The 18,850-nt window shown below is 38.8% G+C and overlaps 1 protein-coding gene across 4 annotated transcripts in view; it reads left to right on the top strand.

Annotated features, from left to right (window-relative positions):
- The window catches only part of LOC104586515 (Cysteine proteinases superfamily protein), a 74,443-nt gene that overhangs the window by 41,439 nt on the left and 14,154 nt on the right, over nucleotides 1-18,850 (top strand). For all 4 annotated transcript variants that reach the window (XR_016078556.1, XM_010243775.3, XM_088891337.1 and 1 more), the window contains exons 6-8: nucleotides 958-1,031; nucleotides 1,172-1,220; nucleotides 2,868-2,952. Coding sequence is in view for 3 of the 4 variants with exons in the window: in XM_010243775.3 (XP_010242077.1) it covers nucleotides 958-1,031; nucleotides 1,172-1,220; nucleotides 2,868-2,952 (208 nt within the window). In the remaining variant the exon portion in view is untranslated. The remainder of the gene's footprint in view (nucleotides 1-957; nucleotides 1,032-1,171; nucleotides 1,221-2,867; nucleotides 2,953-18,850) is intronic.

The following is an 18,850-nucleotide window of genomic DNA, read 5'->3' as shown; positions in this document are numbered from 1 at the left end:
GAACTCAAACTTGAGATTTGTTTCATCGCTTCTGTTCACCACTTGCAACTATAGTTGGCTTGGTTGCTTGCCAAGTAGAGGAACCTCCATGAAACTTTGGGATCTCAACATTGAAACCTGTTTCCCACTGTTTCTGGTCACCACCCGCAACTACAACTGACTTGGATGCTTGCCTTGATGATGAAAAGGAACGAGCGGATTGCATCGGAGTTGCTATCCCCTCACAACGATTTCAACTCTTGGGCAAGTGCATTGACTTGTCTTCTCAACTTTGCCACCTCTTCATGTGTTTTGTTGTTCAGTTCCTGCTCCATGATGTGAGCCACTTGTTTCTTCTTAGGATCCATAATCCAAACAAGGATTAAACATGAGCTCCGATACCAAATGGCACAATACGGAAACAATTCACGTTCAAAGAAGTTTCAAAGAAAAAAGCAAAAACCGAAATAAATAGGAAGAACAACTCTTCATTGAATACTTAAGAGAAAATCAACATAAACTCCCTTAGTATTGCCCTAGCTACTCTTTATATAGACTTCTTCACACCCTTATGCCTCCTACAAGAAAGTTTCATAATCTAATAAAATACTCCTTATTATAATCCTATTAAATCTCTTCAAAAAAGAAAGTCCTAATTGAATACAAATTTGGAAATCATGATGTAACGCTAACTTGGTAAATATGAACTAAGATAAAAACTCTGTGATGGCGCCAACTTGGTAAAAACGAACTAAGATGGGTTGTTGAAGCCAACATAGTAATGATTTAATCAGTTAGTTTGAATCCCGTACTGCACCAGGGATAAAGTTGTAATCTTATGTTTTTTAATGTTTCCCTAATATAAATATCAGTTTGAAGGGTTGGGTAAGGAGTTGCCGCCCTATTCTAAATTTCTTCTTCTTCTTAATACAAACAATTGTAATATAGTCTTATCATGTAATTTGTTTTTTTTTTCAGCTTAAAAACTTTCAAAAATACTATGAAGCTTATGTTCCTATGAAATACAAAAGTTACTTGAAGAAGATGAAAAGGTATCGTATCTTGGATTTTGTTATTTGTATGCATTTTGCACTGAATTTTTTTTTTTTAAACTTTTTGCTTTTCCATTCTGGTAAGTGCTGTCATGCCATCTTATTGGTTGTTTCTTGTAAAAATTATTGCATGCCTTAAGATCAGGGGAGTGGGGAGATCATGTCACCTTACAAGCAGCTGCAGATCGGGTGAGTTTGTCTTTTGGTTTATTAGGATCTTTTATAAACATGCATTTGCATGATTTTTCAGTTTTCTTTGCACTATTCTTGATATTCCGAATTTTCTTGATATTTGGCAATATATGTAGACATGCTATTTGTATTCAAGCAAAATAGTAAGACTAAATCAAAGATGAGGAACTAGCTAAATGGCTCATTAGTTAGTTCTCTTTGTGCTAGATGCCGTGCAAACAATCCTATAGCCTCTATTTTACTAATTTTAATTTTTAACATTAACAAAAAAGTCAACTAAACAATTAATTCTCAAATGTTTGGTAAACAATGTTATTATTTTTGTAAACATAAATTTGTTATTTTAAAATATAAATTAAAATATCAATTAATAATTTATAAAAATATATAATCGTAACTTAAAATATATTAAATCCATTAAAATTTCTAAGATACATATCATATACAAATTCATAATTTTTAATTACTAAAATAATTATTCCATTATTAATATTTTTATTTCTACAAATTTTCTAAAATAAAAAATCAATTTTGATATAAATGTAGATTAGCGGATTTGATAGATTCAACTTATATTATATTCTCAAATATTTTGTAAACAATATTTTTATTTTTGTAAACAATAAATATGTTTTTTATTTAATGTAAATTAAAATAATAATTAATTATTTATGAAAATTTTAAGGTGCATATCATGTGCAAATTTATAATTTTTAAGTACTAAATTATTATTCTATTATTAATATTCTTATTTGATAGATTAAAAATCATTTTTTGATATAAATGTGAATTTGATAGATTATTTATTCTATTAGTTTATAAAAATACTAGTTTTGAATATTATTCTTTTTAATCTTTAGTTGGAGTTATTGAACATAAACATATGTTATTTGTTTGGATTGCATGACATTAAAGTTAATAAAAGTTAGTGTATTTCATTTATTATCATAAGATGAAGGTGGGTTAGTGGTTTATGGATGCTTTTAAGTCTTTGGCATTTGGGTGACTTGGGGTTCAAATCGCACCAACTGCACTTTTTTTAATAGAGACGTAAATGCCAATATTTTTGTGTGTATCGGTTGGTATTGCCCTGTACAGTGTGTATTGGCCTATACAGTGTGATACAGGTGCGTATTGGCCTGATATACACGACCCAGGGGATATGTACCTATTCGTAGCATATCCTGTATCCTCCATTACTGATACCAATATGTTACACCCCGTATTGGATGTGTTATATCGATATTTCAAACCTTGGGTATGATCAATCCTTACACAGTTAAACTCATGCTTCTGAACAACAGTTTGAAACAACGATATCTATTTTGCATCCATGTAATCATCTGAGTTGTAGAAATTATATGTTGTGAAGTACCACTTAATTGTTATAGAGACAATCATAATATTTTCATCCAGAAGTATATTTTTCAAGCTTCATCATTTTATAAGGTACTTTTATGCAATATTTCTCATTTTAGAAATATCTTGTAAGCTCATTAAGTCTAGTGTAATTACTTACAATTGGTGGATATTTGTAACATTTGTGGAGTTCTTTTTTCCTGAGTTTTTTTTTTTTTTTCCATTCTGGATTTTCATGTTGTCTTAAATTATATTTTCTGTAATTGATAATAGCATTTGCTGCAGTTTGAGGCCAAAATTTGTTTACTTACCTCCTTTAGAGACACATGCTACATCGAAATTGTTCCCAAAGATAAAAGTCCATCTAGAGGTAAATGTTATTTTGCACAACAAATTTTGGCCTATTCATATTATCCTTTTGACTCTTTCAAGTCACACTGTTGCAATTTGAACCTGACCATAAGAAGAGAAGGAAGAAAACTATAAAAAGAGACCTTAGGGGAATGAAGAGTGGCATGATTTGATTTGCATCAAGCGTTTAAGCATGCTTTACTTTAGTTTGTTTGGGTAACAAAAAGGATGAAAAAGGGGTAGAATAATAAAATAGAAAAAGCGCTTGCAAGACTTATGTATTTAATACCATCTTAAGCATTCATTTTCCCAACAAAATTTCATGGTAGCCTTTATATTTATATCTGAACAATTCCTTAACAATTCATGTTTCCCTTGGTCATGTCAGAAGAAATTATTCATACATCTAAGTTCATCTTTAAATGCATACAAACTAGCTGATTTCCAATTTTATATTTAGCTATTCATAAAAAAAGTCTTGTATTTAACTAGGGTCTTAGTGCACTGTGAAATGAAGCATGCAATATAATTTTTTTATCAATATAAAGTATGCAGAATATGATAGCAGTAAAATAGAAATAAAAAGAGAAAACATTTAAGGAGGAGGACCAAGAGAGGGGTAGACTATGGATCAACACTATTAATATTTTCAAGGAATTGGCAGAGTTGAAATTGTCACCTTTTGTCTTAAGAGTTCAAAATCTCTCCAAACGAAAAATAAGCTAAGAAACTTTAATTCATTAAACTTGAATTTGATGTCAACACACATTTGTAAGGTATGGGACATCCATCCTTGTTGGGGGTTCTAACATAGGATTTAACAAAGCAACTTCTATTCTTGTTTTGACTGATGCAGTGAGGTTATACACACTGTTCACTTATCATTTTTTTATGCAAATCCAATTTGGTCAAACCAGACTAAGCATTGCAAATTTGACCCTTTGTTCATTTAAGTTAGAATTCACAAAGATGTGTTCATATGGATTACCATTAAAAAGAGACTTTTCATTGTATAATACACATGATCTCCCCTATAATATGGCAGCACATCGATCACACTAGTTACTTGTGAGCCACCAAAGAAATCCCTATAATTTCTCTCTCTAATTGCAAAGTTATAAAATTCCTAAAAGGCTGCTTGTTTATCTTTCTTAAATCTTTATTTGAAGTGGTTGTCTCAAATTCTGCTTAAATTTTTGGTGTTTTTTATGTGATAAATTATTATTTTTGTTGTTTATTATAGTTTATTAGTTTCCTTAATGATACCTGTTTTCTTTTTCAGAACTTATACATGTATAGTTTTAGAGAAGAACTAATAGGAATATGAAAAGAAAATAAGGAACATGCTCCTAATATATTTATATTCTGATATGACAATTATGAATATGCCCTTAATTAGGTGTCCCTTATTAGTGAAACCATAAAAAGACATAATCACCCCTGATTACAATAAGATATTCTCATCACTCCCCCTCAAGTTGGGAATAGATATCATTCATTCCCAGCTTGCTAACATTTCTTCTCAACTTCGTATTGGGTACTCCTTTTGTCAAACAATCAATAAATTGATCCTTATATCTCACAAAAGGAAGAACCACATCTTTATTTGCCACTCGTTCTTTGATAAGATGCTTACAAACCTCAATATGTTTTCTATGTTTATGCTGAACAGGATTGTGTGCAATATTGGTAGCCACTTGATTGTGTGCAATATCGTATGCAATATAGGTTTGTTAACTTAAATACCCATCTAAGAAGAAAAGATTCTTCTAGCATAACAATTCAAACACTCCATGGAACATAGCCCTATACTCTACTTTAGCACTTGACCCGGCCACCATTGCGTTTTTTCCTCCACAATACAATATTTCCACCAACAAAATCACAACATCCTGACATAGAGTGCCTACCATCAGTAGAGCCAGCCTGGTTAGTATCTGTATAAGCTTCTAATGAAAGATGCCCCATGGCAAGTGTAAAGTAACACCTCCGGCCTTCCCTAGAGTTTTTTCAAGTAACACAAGATCCTCTCTACAGCATGAGCAATTTTTGGCTAATCCATGTATTGACCAATGTTTTAAAATGTGGAAGCTTGATGCTAGCTGTTCAACTACTTGGAGGTGTGAGGTGTAGTTCAGAACGTAAGACCAAGCACGAGGAGGCATTAAGAGGAGGGGGATGATGAGGAAGAAGAGGAAGAAGGATTTCATCTTTTTTTTTTATTGTTTGTATTTTATGAAAGTGTCTCGTATTAAGAAGAATGAAGATGCATAACAAAGACCCACCCCTTAGTACAAAAAAAGGGCTGTATAAGGTGTTCGGGGGGGGGACCAAACTTTCTTTCCCTTTTCTTTTCTTTCCTTCCCTTCCCTTTTCTTTTCTCTTTTTGTTCTCCCTCTTCTCTTTTTTTCTTTTTCTTTTCTTTTCCTTTCCTTTGTTTTCCTTCTTTTCTTTCTTCCTATCTTTTTGTGTGTGGCATGCATAAGGGGTATGCCTCAGAGGCATCAATGCCTTTGGCAAATGCCTTAAGGTGTTTTCGGTGCCTCTCCTGGAGGTGCGCCTTTAGGTGTACACCTCCCACATTTTTTTTTTTATCAATAGAAGATGTTTTATTTTTTTATTTTATTTAACTTGCTTAACAGAAATTAGTACAACTTGGTAGTGGGAGTGTCATTCCCAAGATCCCAACTTTCAAGCCCAAAATATTACAACTAGCGTTTTCTAATTACATGGAGGCCCAAAAAAGTTGCTATCTCAGAGCCTCTTGTTGGGCTATGGAGTTGGCTAGCCCATTTTCACTCCTTCAGATCCACTTATAATTCAGCCTCTATATCCTTTGCAATATTTTCCACTTCCTTTATCATGTGTTTAAGGGTCCAAGGAACACGTTTGTTGTAACTTGCCCATGAAATGACTACCTTTGAGTCTCTTTCCACCACTATTTGCCTAAATCCGAACTGATTTTCCAGATGGAGACCTTGTAGCATAGCCAGAAGCTCAGCCTTTAAGGAATTTCCCATGCCAATCTGCTGAAAACAAATCCAAGATCCTACTTTCTGAATTTCTGATTACTCCTCCTATTCCTACCAAGCCCGGGTTGTCAAGAGAGCTTCCACCAAAGTTCAACTTGAGTTTGTTGCCTTTGGGGGGGTTCTAGTCCTCTCTTACACTTTTTCTCTCGAAGATTTTTCTACTTCAGTCCTATCTCTTTGAATATCTTTGATTGAAAAGCCATGGAAGCTGTCCAATGTTTTACCCAATGTGCTACTTTCAACGTTATGGTGTCTACCACTTCCTCTAGTGTTCTGCTTGTTTCCAAGAATATCCTATTATTTCTTTTCTCCCAAACCACCTGTAAAGAGACTGGGCCGAATGGGCCCTAACAGCATGTGATATCCTTTATTTTATCTTTTATTTTATGATGGGCCTGTTATTTGTTCTTATTTTATTTTCTTTATGTAACTGCCAAGCTGGCCGCCCACTTAAGGGTATACTTGTCATCATCAATTTGTGTTAGAGATTAATAAAAAATAGGGTTAGAGGAGAAGAGAAACTAATTCAACTTCTTCTTCTCTTCGACATACACAGCTCTTGCACTATCATTCAGATCTGATTTGTACTGTTAGTCACTGATTTTAAACCTGGTATTAGAGGATTGATTCACATCTTGGTATCAGAGCGGGTTCAGTTCCTCTTTCTTCTTTTTTCTTTGTTCTTGTACACTCTAAAATCAAGAGAGTGTATGGAGAGATAGGTTCTCTATAGTATAGAGAATCACTTGCCTAGTTGGTAGAAGGGTTTGGAGAGTTTAGTTCTGGCCAGATTTTGCCAAGAAGTGATGCTGTCTTGCTGCTGCCCGAAACCCTAGCCGACTAGAGATTTTCGAGTTACCAGGAAAGGTGAAGCTTGGGTGTGGCGCTCTGTGCTTGGAAGGTGTCTTGTGACTGCTAAAGGAGGGCAGTTCAAGTTTGGAAGAGTTTGGGTTACTCTGGTAGGTGCAGCAGTGTCTTCTCTCTCCCGTCCATCTGCTGGACGGAGCAAAACCCTAGCTTTTCAAGCACCCAAGTTCTGGTTTGACTTCAAGTAAGTTCACATAGTCAAAATTTTCTGTTCTTTGATTTCCGTTTGATTAATGGAGACATATGGAAGTGAGTTCAAGCAGGTGCCAGCTTCTGGACCTGCTCTAGTAGATTCCGTTTTGACGGGTGTTACCACAATTAAGCTAGATGGGACGAACTATCTTGCTTGGGCACAGTCTATAAAAATCTATGTTTGTAGTAGAGGAAAACTCGGGTATGTCACAGGCAGCAAGGTGAAACCCGAAGAGATAGACCCTGAATTTGAAAGATGGATGCAAGAGAACTATACTGTTATAGGATGGTTAGTCAACTCTATGCAATATCATATAAGCCAGCACTATCTCTAGATGTCTTCGGCTAAGGAGATATGGGACAGTGTAACTGAGACCTATTCACAGAAACTGAATGTAGCCAGAGCATACAAATTGAAAAGTGATGTGAAGAACCTGAGACAGGGGGAGAAGAGTGTGGCAATCTACTACTCCATACTAAAGTCCCTATGGCAGGAAATTGATGTTATGGAAATAGTGGTATGGGAGAGTAAAACGGATGTTGAAATGTATAGAAAGCTAGTGGAGAGAAATAGGGTGTTTGAGTTTCTTACTGGACTCAACCCTGAGTTTGATATTATTAGACATAACATTTTGGCCAGGGATGAGGTTACTCTTTCACAGGCATATGCTATGATAAGTAGTGAGGAGAGTAGGCGGCAGGTGCAGTTGCAGAGTCCATCTACAAAACATTTTGCACATGCAGGAATGAAACCGAAGGGCCCTACTGAGAAAAGAGAGAAGTTGTGTGAATATTGCAAGAAACCACGACATACAAAGGACACCTGCTGGAAGCTTCATCCTGAACTTCTTCCCGATAGGTTTAAGGACAATAATAACCCTAAGAAGGGCAGTCAGGTGGGAAAATCCAAGACTGCTAATGTTGCTACAGTGCCTGGGGGGGGGGGGGGGGGAAGTAAGGAAAGTGAAGAAAAATCAACTATTGAGCAATTGGCTGCAATGAAATTGGATTTTGAGAAGTATGAGAGGCTCCTAAATCACCTGGAAGCTACGGTTTCTTCAACTCACCCTTCCAACAGTACATCATCTTCATCGGCTTTTGCTCACTCAGGTACATATGCCTCAGCAAATCATGCTTCAGTTTCAAGTAATCATAAACTCCCTTGGATTATAGATTCCGGTGCATCAGACCATATGACCAGCCTATCTAACCTTTTTTGTTCATACCATCTCCTCTCTGGGAAAGGGAAAATATCCCTGGCCGATGGGTCACTTGCCCCCATCTCTGGTAAAGGAGATATAAAGACCTCTGACACCCTGTTCTTATCTTCTGTTCTCCATGTTCCTAAGCTTAACACAAACATTTTATCTGTTAGTAGCTTAACAAAGTCCATGAACTACAGCATAATCTTCTTTCCCACTCATTGTGTTTTTCAGGACCTATAGTCTCAGAGGACGATTGGGAGTGGCCATGAGGTGAACGGAATATACCTGCTGGACACACCAGATCAAGCCTTGGGATCACCTCATGGAGTTGCTTTAGAGTCAGTTGTGTCAGAGTCTGTTAACAAAATTTTGTTATGTCATTTTCGGTTTGGTCATTTGTCTTTTTTCTGCTTTAAGTCATCTGTTCCCAGATATGTTTAAAGGAGTGTCTTTATCTAGTCTTCATTGTGAGTCATGTGAGCTAGCAAAGCATTGTAGACATTCCTATTCAATCAGTAATAAAAGATCTCTTTCTCCTTTCCATATTGTTCACTCTGATGTGTGGGGGCCATATCACATGCCAACCATGGGGGGTTACAGGTATTTTATCCTTTTTATTGATGATTATTCTTGTTATACTTGGGTTTATCTCATGAAATCCCGGGATGAAGTACCAATCATTGTGAAAAATTTTCATGAACTCATTCTCACCCAGTTTAATACCCGTATCAAAATATTCCGCTCTGACAATGCTAAGGAGTATTTTGAGAAAACTCTCTCCACTTACCTTAAAACTTTTGGAGTTATTCATCAAAGCTCTTGTTCCTACACTCCACAACAAAACGGGGTGGCGGAAAGAAAGAACAGACATGTGGTTGAAGTTGCCAGATCCCTTTTATTTGCATCCCATGTTCCTGTAAGGTTTTGGGGAGATGCTGTTCATACTGCTACCTACCTAATCAACCGTATGCCCTCTAGGGTCCTTGGCTTTAAAACCCCCTTTAGTCTTCTCTTCCCGGATGAGGATCTCTTTTCTCTCCCTCTCTGTGTATTTGGGAGTACTTGTTATGTGCATATTCATAGTCACCAAAGGCATAAATTTGAACCTAAAGCTCATAAGTGCGTGTTTCTGGGATATGCCTCTACACAAAAGGGTTATTGTTGTTTTGATCCAATTCGTGGCACCCGCTTTGTATCTCGGGATGTCATCTTTGTAGAGTTGACTCCTTTCTTTAGTGTTCCTCCTGAGGGGGAGAAATCTGATGAACCCTTTGCTATGTCTCCAGCTGTTCCTCTTCCCATCCCTTGTGAGTCTGATCATGGGGTGTCCACCTCTTCCACTGGACCCACCCCTGATCCTCCTCTTGCTTATGCTCCTACTCTCCAAAGGTGTTACCAAAGGCGGAGATTCAGACATATGCAGGTTGTTTCCACTCCTTCAAAAGAGCATCTGGCCACTCCCACAGTTCCTGAGGAAACAGGTCAGCCCTCTATCGACCCATCTCCGATCATCCTTGACCTTGACCTTCCTATTGCTCTTCGCAAGGGCAAGCGGAAGTGTACAGCCCATTGCATCTCCAAACATTTATCTTACAGCCTTCTCTCTCCTTCCTACTACTACTTTCTTGCTTCTGTCTCTTCACATGTGATACCCAGGTCTGTACCGGAAGCATTGTCTCAACCTGAATGGAGGGTGTTAACAGGTGTATTATATGTACTGTACACAGGCTTAGTACCCACAGGGGTATTTTCGTAATTCTGTAGACATATTGTTATGTACGGCCAGAATAGTATAAATAGAAAGCTTTACTCGACTGAAGCTAAGTTTTGTTGAGGCCTTAACTCAGTTGCCTCTTATTCTTCTTCCTCTTCTCCTTCTTTTCTTCTTCTTTTCTCCTTCTTTTCTTCTTCTTCTTGGTCTCCTGCTCAACATGGTATCAGAGCAGGTCCGCCCAGGCCTAGAAAACAACTAGCTGAAGTCTCTCTCCACTGCTGTGAAGGAGCTATAGTACTGATGCTTGAAGACAAGGAAGAGGAAGCTTTTCTAGTGCTGCGGTTAGTCTCCACTGCCGAGTAGGGCTTTGCTACAAGTATGCTGACTGTTCAACTTCCTAGCACAGAAAAAGGGTTCGGCTACATGTATTTTTTTCTGGTAACTGGGTTGCTTCGGCTAAGAGGACTGTAGAAATCCATCCCAGATGTTCGAAGGAAGGCTCTGACCTGAAGGGAAGTTCGAGTTCATGACTATATTGCCTATTGCTGGTACTGAATCTTTTTTTTTTCCCTGTGTATGGTTTCTTGCACGACTGTTAATGTCCCTCCGGTTGTATGTTGCCCTAGTCTGCTCTCTAAGGGGCTGTTGATGAACCCTAGAATTTGAGTGACTGTTCGGCTGCCCTGGAAAGTGGATATCAGCCGATTAGGTGTGGTGAATCACCACTTGTATTGCTGTTCCTACTGTGTTTTTTTTTTGGGGGGGCTGAGAAGTTGTATCAAAGTTGTGAACTGTAGGTCATTCAGACCTGGTTACACTACATGTGCAGTTCGTATATTGTTCTATGGACTCCTACACAGTGTAGGTCATAAACCCTAGTACTGCAGCTGCAGTGTTTGTGCTTGGTTCTCTTTGAGGCCGAAAATCAGCAAGTGTCTAGTTGTGGACTGTTGCAGCTCTGTAAGACTGTGCTTTGGTTTTGTGTATTTCTAAACTGAGAATCATGAGTAGTGAAGATTCAGCTACATCCGGAATCTCCACAATGCTGAATGGAATGAGTGGGAACAGTGACCTATCCTTCCCTATGGCTGTTGTTCCTCTTGATGGGTTAAACTACCTAGAGTGGTTAAGGGGGATCAAGCTATACATAACTGCTAGGGGAAAAGTAGGCTACATAAACGGAAGAATCAAAGAACCACCTTTTGGAAATGCAGAACATGATAGATGGGATCAGGAGAACAGTATGGTTATTTCATGGCGTTTGATCTCCATACAACCGCAAATAAGGAAGAACTTCATGTGGGCTGAAACTACAAATGAGATCTGGGATCAGGCAAAGTCCACATATTCTGAACTTCGACACTATGCCAAAATTTATCAACTGCAAGCAGCTTCATCTACTTGTAAACAGGGAGAGAGGAGTTTATCAGTTTATTTCTCTGACCTGACAACTGTTTGGAAGGAGTTGGACCATTACCAGAATATTGAGTGGAAGTGTGAGGAAGATGCAAAATTGTATAAGAAACTTGTCTCACAGCAAAGGGTGTTTTCCTTTTTACATGGTCTCAATCCTATCTATGAACCTATCAGAGTACAAATTCTAAGTTCTAAGGATCTTCCTTCAATTCAGGAGGTCTATGCACTTGTCCAGTCTGAAGAGAGCAGAAGGAACTTGATGAACAACACCGGAGGGGATGCAATTGTGTTGGCGGCAAAGGGGGGTCCCTCTACTAGTGGTGGACCTTCTTTCAAGAGAGGGCATCTCCAGAAGAAAGCAGATGATAAGGAAAAATTGTGGAGCACTAATTGTCAGAAGCCCCGGCACACCAAAGATACTTGTTGGGATCTCCATGGCAAACCGAAGTGGGCTCAGGATTTACCTAAGAAGCAAGGCTCAGATGGTATTAAAAGACCCGGGCAGCAAGGTACCAAGAAACACCACATGGCCAATATGGTTACTCGGGAGAATCAGCCCTCCACCTCCACTATGACTCAACCACCACATGGCCAACATAACTACTCTGGATCCGACCCAAGGGAGGATATTGTCAACTCTTTCCGTGACCATTTGGAGCTTTATGGTAGAACAATTCGCCAGATGGATGCTCCTCCCACCACCTCTTTTGCATCCACATCAGGTAATCCTGCCACAACTTTCCATGTTGCTTCTCACGACCTTGACTCTCCATGGATCATTGATTTTGGAGCGTCAAAACACATGACTGGTATGTCCTCTTTCTTCCAAACTTATCACCCTCTTTCCAGAAGAGATAAAGTGAGACTAGCTGATGGATCATACTCTCCCATAGCTGGTCAAGGAACTCTCTCTCTTCCCCTTGGCCTTACTCTTTCTAATGTTCTTCATTTTCCAAAATTTCCTATGAATTTGTTTTCAGTCAGTAGTGTTACAAATTCCTTAAACTGTTCCGTGACTTTTTTCCCTTCCTATTGTGTGATTTAGGCTCTGGCCTCGGGGAGGACGATTGGTAGGGGTCGTATGGTTGATGGACTCTATATGCTGGAGAATACGGCTGGCCTTCTTGTTACAAAGTCTATGAGTCAGTTCAGAAAGAATAAAATGTATTTATGGCATTGTCGTTTGGGTCACTTGTCTTTTGAGTCGTTGAAAGTTGTTTTCCCAGAACTGTGTAAGTCCGTGTCTGTTTCCAATTTTTCTTGTCAAACGTGTCAATTAAGCAAGCATTGTAGAACTTAATTTCCTCAAAGAAATAGTAAATCTGAGTTTCCTTTTCACATTGTGCATTCGGATGTGTGGGGCCCTGTTACTTTACCTTCTAAGAGTGGCTACAAGTACTTTATTACCTTCATTGACGATTATTCCAGATACACTTGGGTATATCCAATGCAAACCCGTGAGGAAGTACCAAAAATTATCCAAGATTTTCAGCGGATGATCTTCACCCAATTTCAGACCGAAATTCAAATATTTCAATCAGACAATGCAAAAGAATTTTTTCATAGTGACCTCACGGAGTTCTTTGCTTCACATGGCTCACTTCACCGGAGCTCTTGTGCCCGCACGCCACAACAAAATGGTGTGGCTGAACGGAAGAACCGTCACCTTCTTGAAGTGGCACGGGGTTTACTACTCAACATGAATGTTCCCAAACGTTTTTGGCTTGAGGCCGTCCTTTGTTCTACATACCTCATTAACCGAATGCCCTCTCGTTGGTTAGAGAACAAAGCTCCACATCAGCTTCTCTTTCCTAAGGCCCCTCTTCTTTCTATTGCTCCTCCCATTGCCCACAGGAAAGGTGTTAGGTTGTGCACTACTAAACACCCCATTTCCAACTTTGTTTCCTATAAGAACATCTCACCTTCATTTCGTGCCTTCCTTACCTTCATTGACAGCATTCCTATTCCCAAGAATGTGGCAGAAGCTCTCTCAGTACCAGAATGGACAAATGCCATGAAGGAAGAAATTGATGCTCTTCATAAGAATGGCACATGGGATCTTGTTGATCTCCCTAAGGGGAAGGATCCAGTTGGATGTAAATGGGTGTTCATTATTAAGCATGGGGCTGATGGAACTGTGGAGAGGTATAAAGCTCGTTTAGTGGCAAAGGGTTTTACTCAAGTATATGGAGTTGATTATGCAGAAACCTTTGCCCCTGTTGCCAAAATGAACTCTATTAGAGTACTTTTCTCTCTTTCTGCCAATCTGAATTGGGATCTACATCAGCTCGACATCAAGAATGCCTTCTTGAATGGTGACCTTGAAGAGGAAGTTTATATGGTTCAACCCCACGGTGTTTTGGCTCAAGGAAGTGAACAAAAGGTGTGTAAGTTGAAGAAGTCTTTATATGGGCTGAAGCAATCACCAAGAGCTTGGTTTAGCAGATTTCATACTGCAGTTTAGCAAAGAGGATACAAGCAATGCCAGTCAGATCACACACTGTTTGTAAAAAGGGTAGAAGGTAAAATGGCTGCCCTAATTGTATACGTGGATATCTGCCCACTCAGTTCGAGGTGAAAGATCTAGGACCCGCCAAATACTTCCTTGGGATTGAGGTTGCCTGATCAAAAAGGGTATCTTCATCTCTCAAAGGAAATATGTCCTAAATTTGCTCAAGGACACGGGAAAGATTGGGGTTAAACCAACTGACTCTCCCATTGATCCCAACCATAAGTTAAGTGATAGTCAAGGTGAACCACTTAAGGATGTGAAGCAATTTCAGAGGCTTGTAGGGAGATTGTTGTACCTCTCTATGACTCGTCCAGACATAGCATATGCTATTGGTGTCCTCAGTCAGTTCATGCATGCACCTAGGTCCACCCATCTTGAAGCAGCGGAGAGAGTACTACGGTATCTTAAGAAGTTCTCGGGTGCTGGTTTATTATTCCCGAAACATGGACACTTGAGGGTTGAAATTTACACAGATGCGGATTGGGCTAGATCTCAAAGTGACAGAAGGTTTACTAGTGGTTACTGCACCTTTGTAGGAGGGAACCTTGTTACTTGGAGGAGTAAGAAGCAAACCGTGGTAGCTAGATCCAGTGCTGAAGCTGAGTACTGTGCAATGGCACACGGAGTTGCCGAAGGTATGTGGATAAAGAATCTATTGGGAGAGTTGGGTTTTCCAGTTGGTAAACCCATGACTCTACTCTGTGACAACAAGGCAGCTATCAGTATTGCTGCCAACCCGGTACTACATGATAGAACAAAGCACATTGAAGTTGACAATCATTTTATCAGAGAGAAAATCATCACAGGCGAAGTATGCACTCCATACATCAGCTTTAAAGACCAATTTGCAGACTTATTTACAAAAGGGCTAAACCATTCCAGACATCAAGGTCTCTGTGACAAGTTGGGCATGATTGATATCTATGCCCCAACTTGAGGGGGAGTGTTAACAGGTGTATTATATGTACTGTACACAGGCTTAGTACCCGCAGGGGTATTTTCGTAATTCTGTAGACATATTGTTATGTATGGCCAGAATAGTATAAATAGAAAGCTTCACTCGACTGAAGCTAAGTTTTGTTGAGGCCTTAACTCAGTTGCCTCTTATTCTTCTTCCTCTTCTCCTTCTTCTTTTCTTCTTCTTTTTGGTCTCCTGTTCAACAGAGGGATGCTATGATGACTGAACTTGAAGCATTACATAAGAACCATACCTGGGATGTTGTGGACTTGCTGGAAGGGAAGGAACCAGTGGGGTGTAAATGGGTGTTTACCATTAAATATCACTCTGATGGCTCGGTTGAGAGGTATAAGGCTAGGTTGGTTGCCAAGGGTTACACCCAAATGTATGGCATTGACTAATTTGAGACCTTTGCTCCTGTAGCTAAGATGACTTCAGTTAGGGCCTTGCTTTCTCTAGCAGCTACCTTTGACTGGCACCTACACTAGTTTGATGTTAAAAATGCTTTCTTGAATGGAGATCTGCGTGAAGAGGTCTATATGTCTCTACCTCCAGGAGTGTATGGGAAAGAAATGAAAGGCAAGGTGTGTAAATTACACAAATCCCTTTATGGTCTCAAACAATCTCCTCGTGCTTGGTTTGAGAGATTTCGGGCTGCTCTTGTCTCCTTTGGCTACATTCAAACACAATCTGATCATACACTGTTCTTGAAGAGAAATGACTCTCTGGTGACCTTCTTGATTGTTTATGTTGATGATATTGTGGTCACGGGTAATGACATTGAAGAGGCCAGTAAACTAAAATCATTTCTCCACTCTGAATTTGAAATTAAAGATTTGGGAGATCTTCGGTATTTTTGGCCATTGAAGTTGCTCGATCTAAGGATGGTATATTCATATCTCAGCACAAATATGTCCTTGATCTTCTTGCTGATGCTGGTAAACTTGGAGCTAAACCCATCTCCACTCTCATTGATCCTAATCATAAGCTTTCTGCCACTGATGGTGCATCGTTGTCTGATAAGGGTGTGTTTCAGAGACTGCTTGGGAAGTTGTTATACCTTTGCATGACTCGGCCAGATATTTCATATGCAGTAAGTGTTCTCAGTCAGTTTATGCATTCTCCCAGAGATACTCATCTAGCCGTTGCAGAAAGGGTTCTGTGCTACTTGAAAGGTACTCCAGGGAAAGGTATTCTATTTGCTAAGCATCGTCACATGAAGCTGAAAACCTTTACTGATGCAGATTGGGCAGGATGTATTGATGACAGAAGGTCCACCTCTGGTTATTGTGCTCTGGTTGTTGGGAATATTGTGTCTTGGAGGAGTAAGAAACAATCAGTAGTTGCTAGATCCTCAGCTGAAGCAGAATACAGGGCAATGGCTCATGGTGTGTCAGAATTACTGTGGCTACAATCCCTTCTAGAGGAATTGGGGGTGGACTACGAGCAACCAATGATGCTCTATTGTGACAACCAAGCTGCTATCAACATTGCACATAATCCGGTTCAGCATGACAGAACTTAGCACATTGAGGTTGATAGGCATTTCATAAGGGAAAGAGTCTCTTCAGGAGAAGTCTGTTTACCATTTATCACATTAGAAGAGCAACTGGCTGATATCTTGACCAAGGGAGTTCCCAAGGGGAAATTGACACACTATATAAGCAAGCTGGGCATGATTGACATCTATGCTCAGCTTGAGGGGGAGTGTAAAGAGACTGGGCCGAATGGGCCCTAACAGCCTCTTATGTGATATCCTTTATTTTATCTTTTATTTTATGTTGATGGGCCTCACTTAATGGGCCTGTTATTTGTTCTTATTTTATTTTCTTTATGTAACTGCCAAGCTGGCCGCCCACTTAAGGGTATACTTGTCATCATCAATTTGTGTTAGAGATTAATAAAAAATAGGGTTAGAGGAGAAGAGAGACTAATTCGACTTCTTCTTCTTCTTCTCTTACCTCTTCTCTTCGACATACACAGCTCTTGCACCATCATTCAGATCTGATTTGTACTGTTAATCACTGATTTTAAACCTGATATTAGAGGACTGATTCACATCTCCACCCAATAGTTTGCTGCCTTTGTACTTCTCCAAAGCACTTTCCCTCGTTTCTTAGGTTGCTTCAAGAAGTTAGGATTGAAAATGCCCACCACATCTTGAGGGGGGATCCATCTGCAACCAAAAAGAGAACAGAAAAACTCCAAAGTTCGATGCATAAAAGTACAAGAGATTAATAAATGAGACAGGGTATCACCACTTTTCTTGCATAAGAAGCACATGGGAGGAGAAAGGCAAGCATAAGGCCTTTTTCTCTGCAGCATATCACTAGAATTTACTTTGCCAAGGAACATTTCCTGACAAAGAGCTTTAACTCTAAGTGGGATAGGCTTACTCCAAATTTCTTTCATAGGGAAGTCTACTACTTGGGGGTCAGGTGAGACAAGGAGTTTGAAAAATGAGTAGGAGAAAAGACCACACCTTTTAAAACATTGATATTGACTCAAAACACTAATTGCATAAGAGATGTTTGACTAAGTCAAGCAAAGATATAGGGCTTGCCAACAAGCCTCTAGTATGTACCTCTATTAGATAATGAAGTGTCACCATTAGTAACCCTTGTAATTGGAATCTATGGGAGTCACTGCTGGCTTGACTTCCAAGTTGCATGTTTCCTTCAGAAGATCCAACAAACACTCAAGGTTTCTAAGGTCGTTATTTTCAAATTCAGACCCAAGAAACTCCTTCAACTTTGCAATCTTAATTGAATTATCATATTTAGTAACAATGTTGTCAACATAGAGTATTAGCAATGTAATTGAAGTTCCAACTCTCTTGAAAAAAAGGGGCATAGTTGTCAAGGCGATGCTTAGGCAACAAGGCACCCTTGGAGGCTCGCCTCACCTAATCGCCAAGAAGTTTTGTACATTGTGTTATAAAATATTTTTATATTCTTAACTTTCTGAGATTATAATTATAAGATAGACATTAATAAACTAAAATATTCATTTTTTGTGTTTATATACTAATATCTTTTTATTATTTTCTTATTTGTTACGTTTTAATCAACACATGCATTGCTAAATGCTGTGTTGAACCCTCAAAGACTTCAAAACCTGAAGCAATAAGTAAGAAAGAACTTGAAATTTTGTCTAATCAACACATTTTCTTCTTCTTCTTCTTCTTCTCCTTCTTCCACCTTTTCGTTTCTTCTTTTACTACAACAAAAATAGGGGTTCAGGCACTATATTTTTTGAATTTTCATTTCTTTCTTCTTTTTCTTATCATGAATATGTTGATTTTCTATACTTTAACATGAACTTTATATTTCTTATGAAAATTATGGATAATTATTAAGGAAATATGGTTATGGAACCTAGGGAACTACCCTAGCATATATGTTTTTTACTTGAAAATTTCCATAACCTAGGCAATGCCTAGACGCTTGCTTAGGTGACTAGGCAACAAGGCACCTCCCCTGTTGCCTAGCCTTGCCTTGGTGCCTTGAAAACTTATGAAAGAGGGTGTGATCAGCATGTGATTGAGAGAAATTGATCTTTTGAATAGCTTTTCTAAAATGGTTAAACCATGTTCTAGGTGATTGTTTCAAGCCATAAGTCACCTTCCTCAGTCTATACACCTTTTCTTCACCACTAGCAATACAAGCAATTAGTCATAGATCCATGTACACCTCTTGTAGATCCCCATTAAGAAAAGCATTTTTCTTGATGTGAGCAGTCAAGGCAGCCTTGGTCCTTTGAGTATAGGGGGAGTCTTTAGATACAAAGAAAGATGGGTTATGGCTTTTTTCTTGGGTCCAGTAAAGGTGGGGAACTCAATTAGAGCTGAGATCCTTGCTGCACTTCAAGGGGTTCAATTAGCATTATAGATGAACTTTGGGTAAATTGATTATTAAAGGGGATTCCAAGTTGGTGAAGCTAGCTTGTAGAAGAGGTGGTTCCTTTAACCAACAAATGTTATTGAATCAATTGAATTTTCTCACAATTGATGTAATGTACT

The sequence above is a fragment of the Nelumbo nucifera genome, chromosome 7, assembly GCF_055504915.1.
Source record: "Nelumbo nucifera cultivar China Antique chromosome 7, China Antique-T2T, whole genome shotgun sequence".
Lineage (NCBI taxonomy): Eukaryota > Viridiplantae > Streptophyta > Magnoliopsida > Proteales > Nelumbonaceae > Nelumbo > Nelumbo nucifera.
Note: the sequence above shows the minus strand (reverse complement) of the source record. Positions and strands in the feature narration are given on the sequence as shown.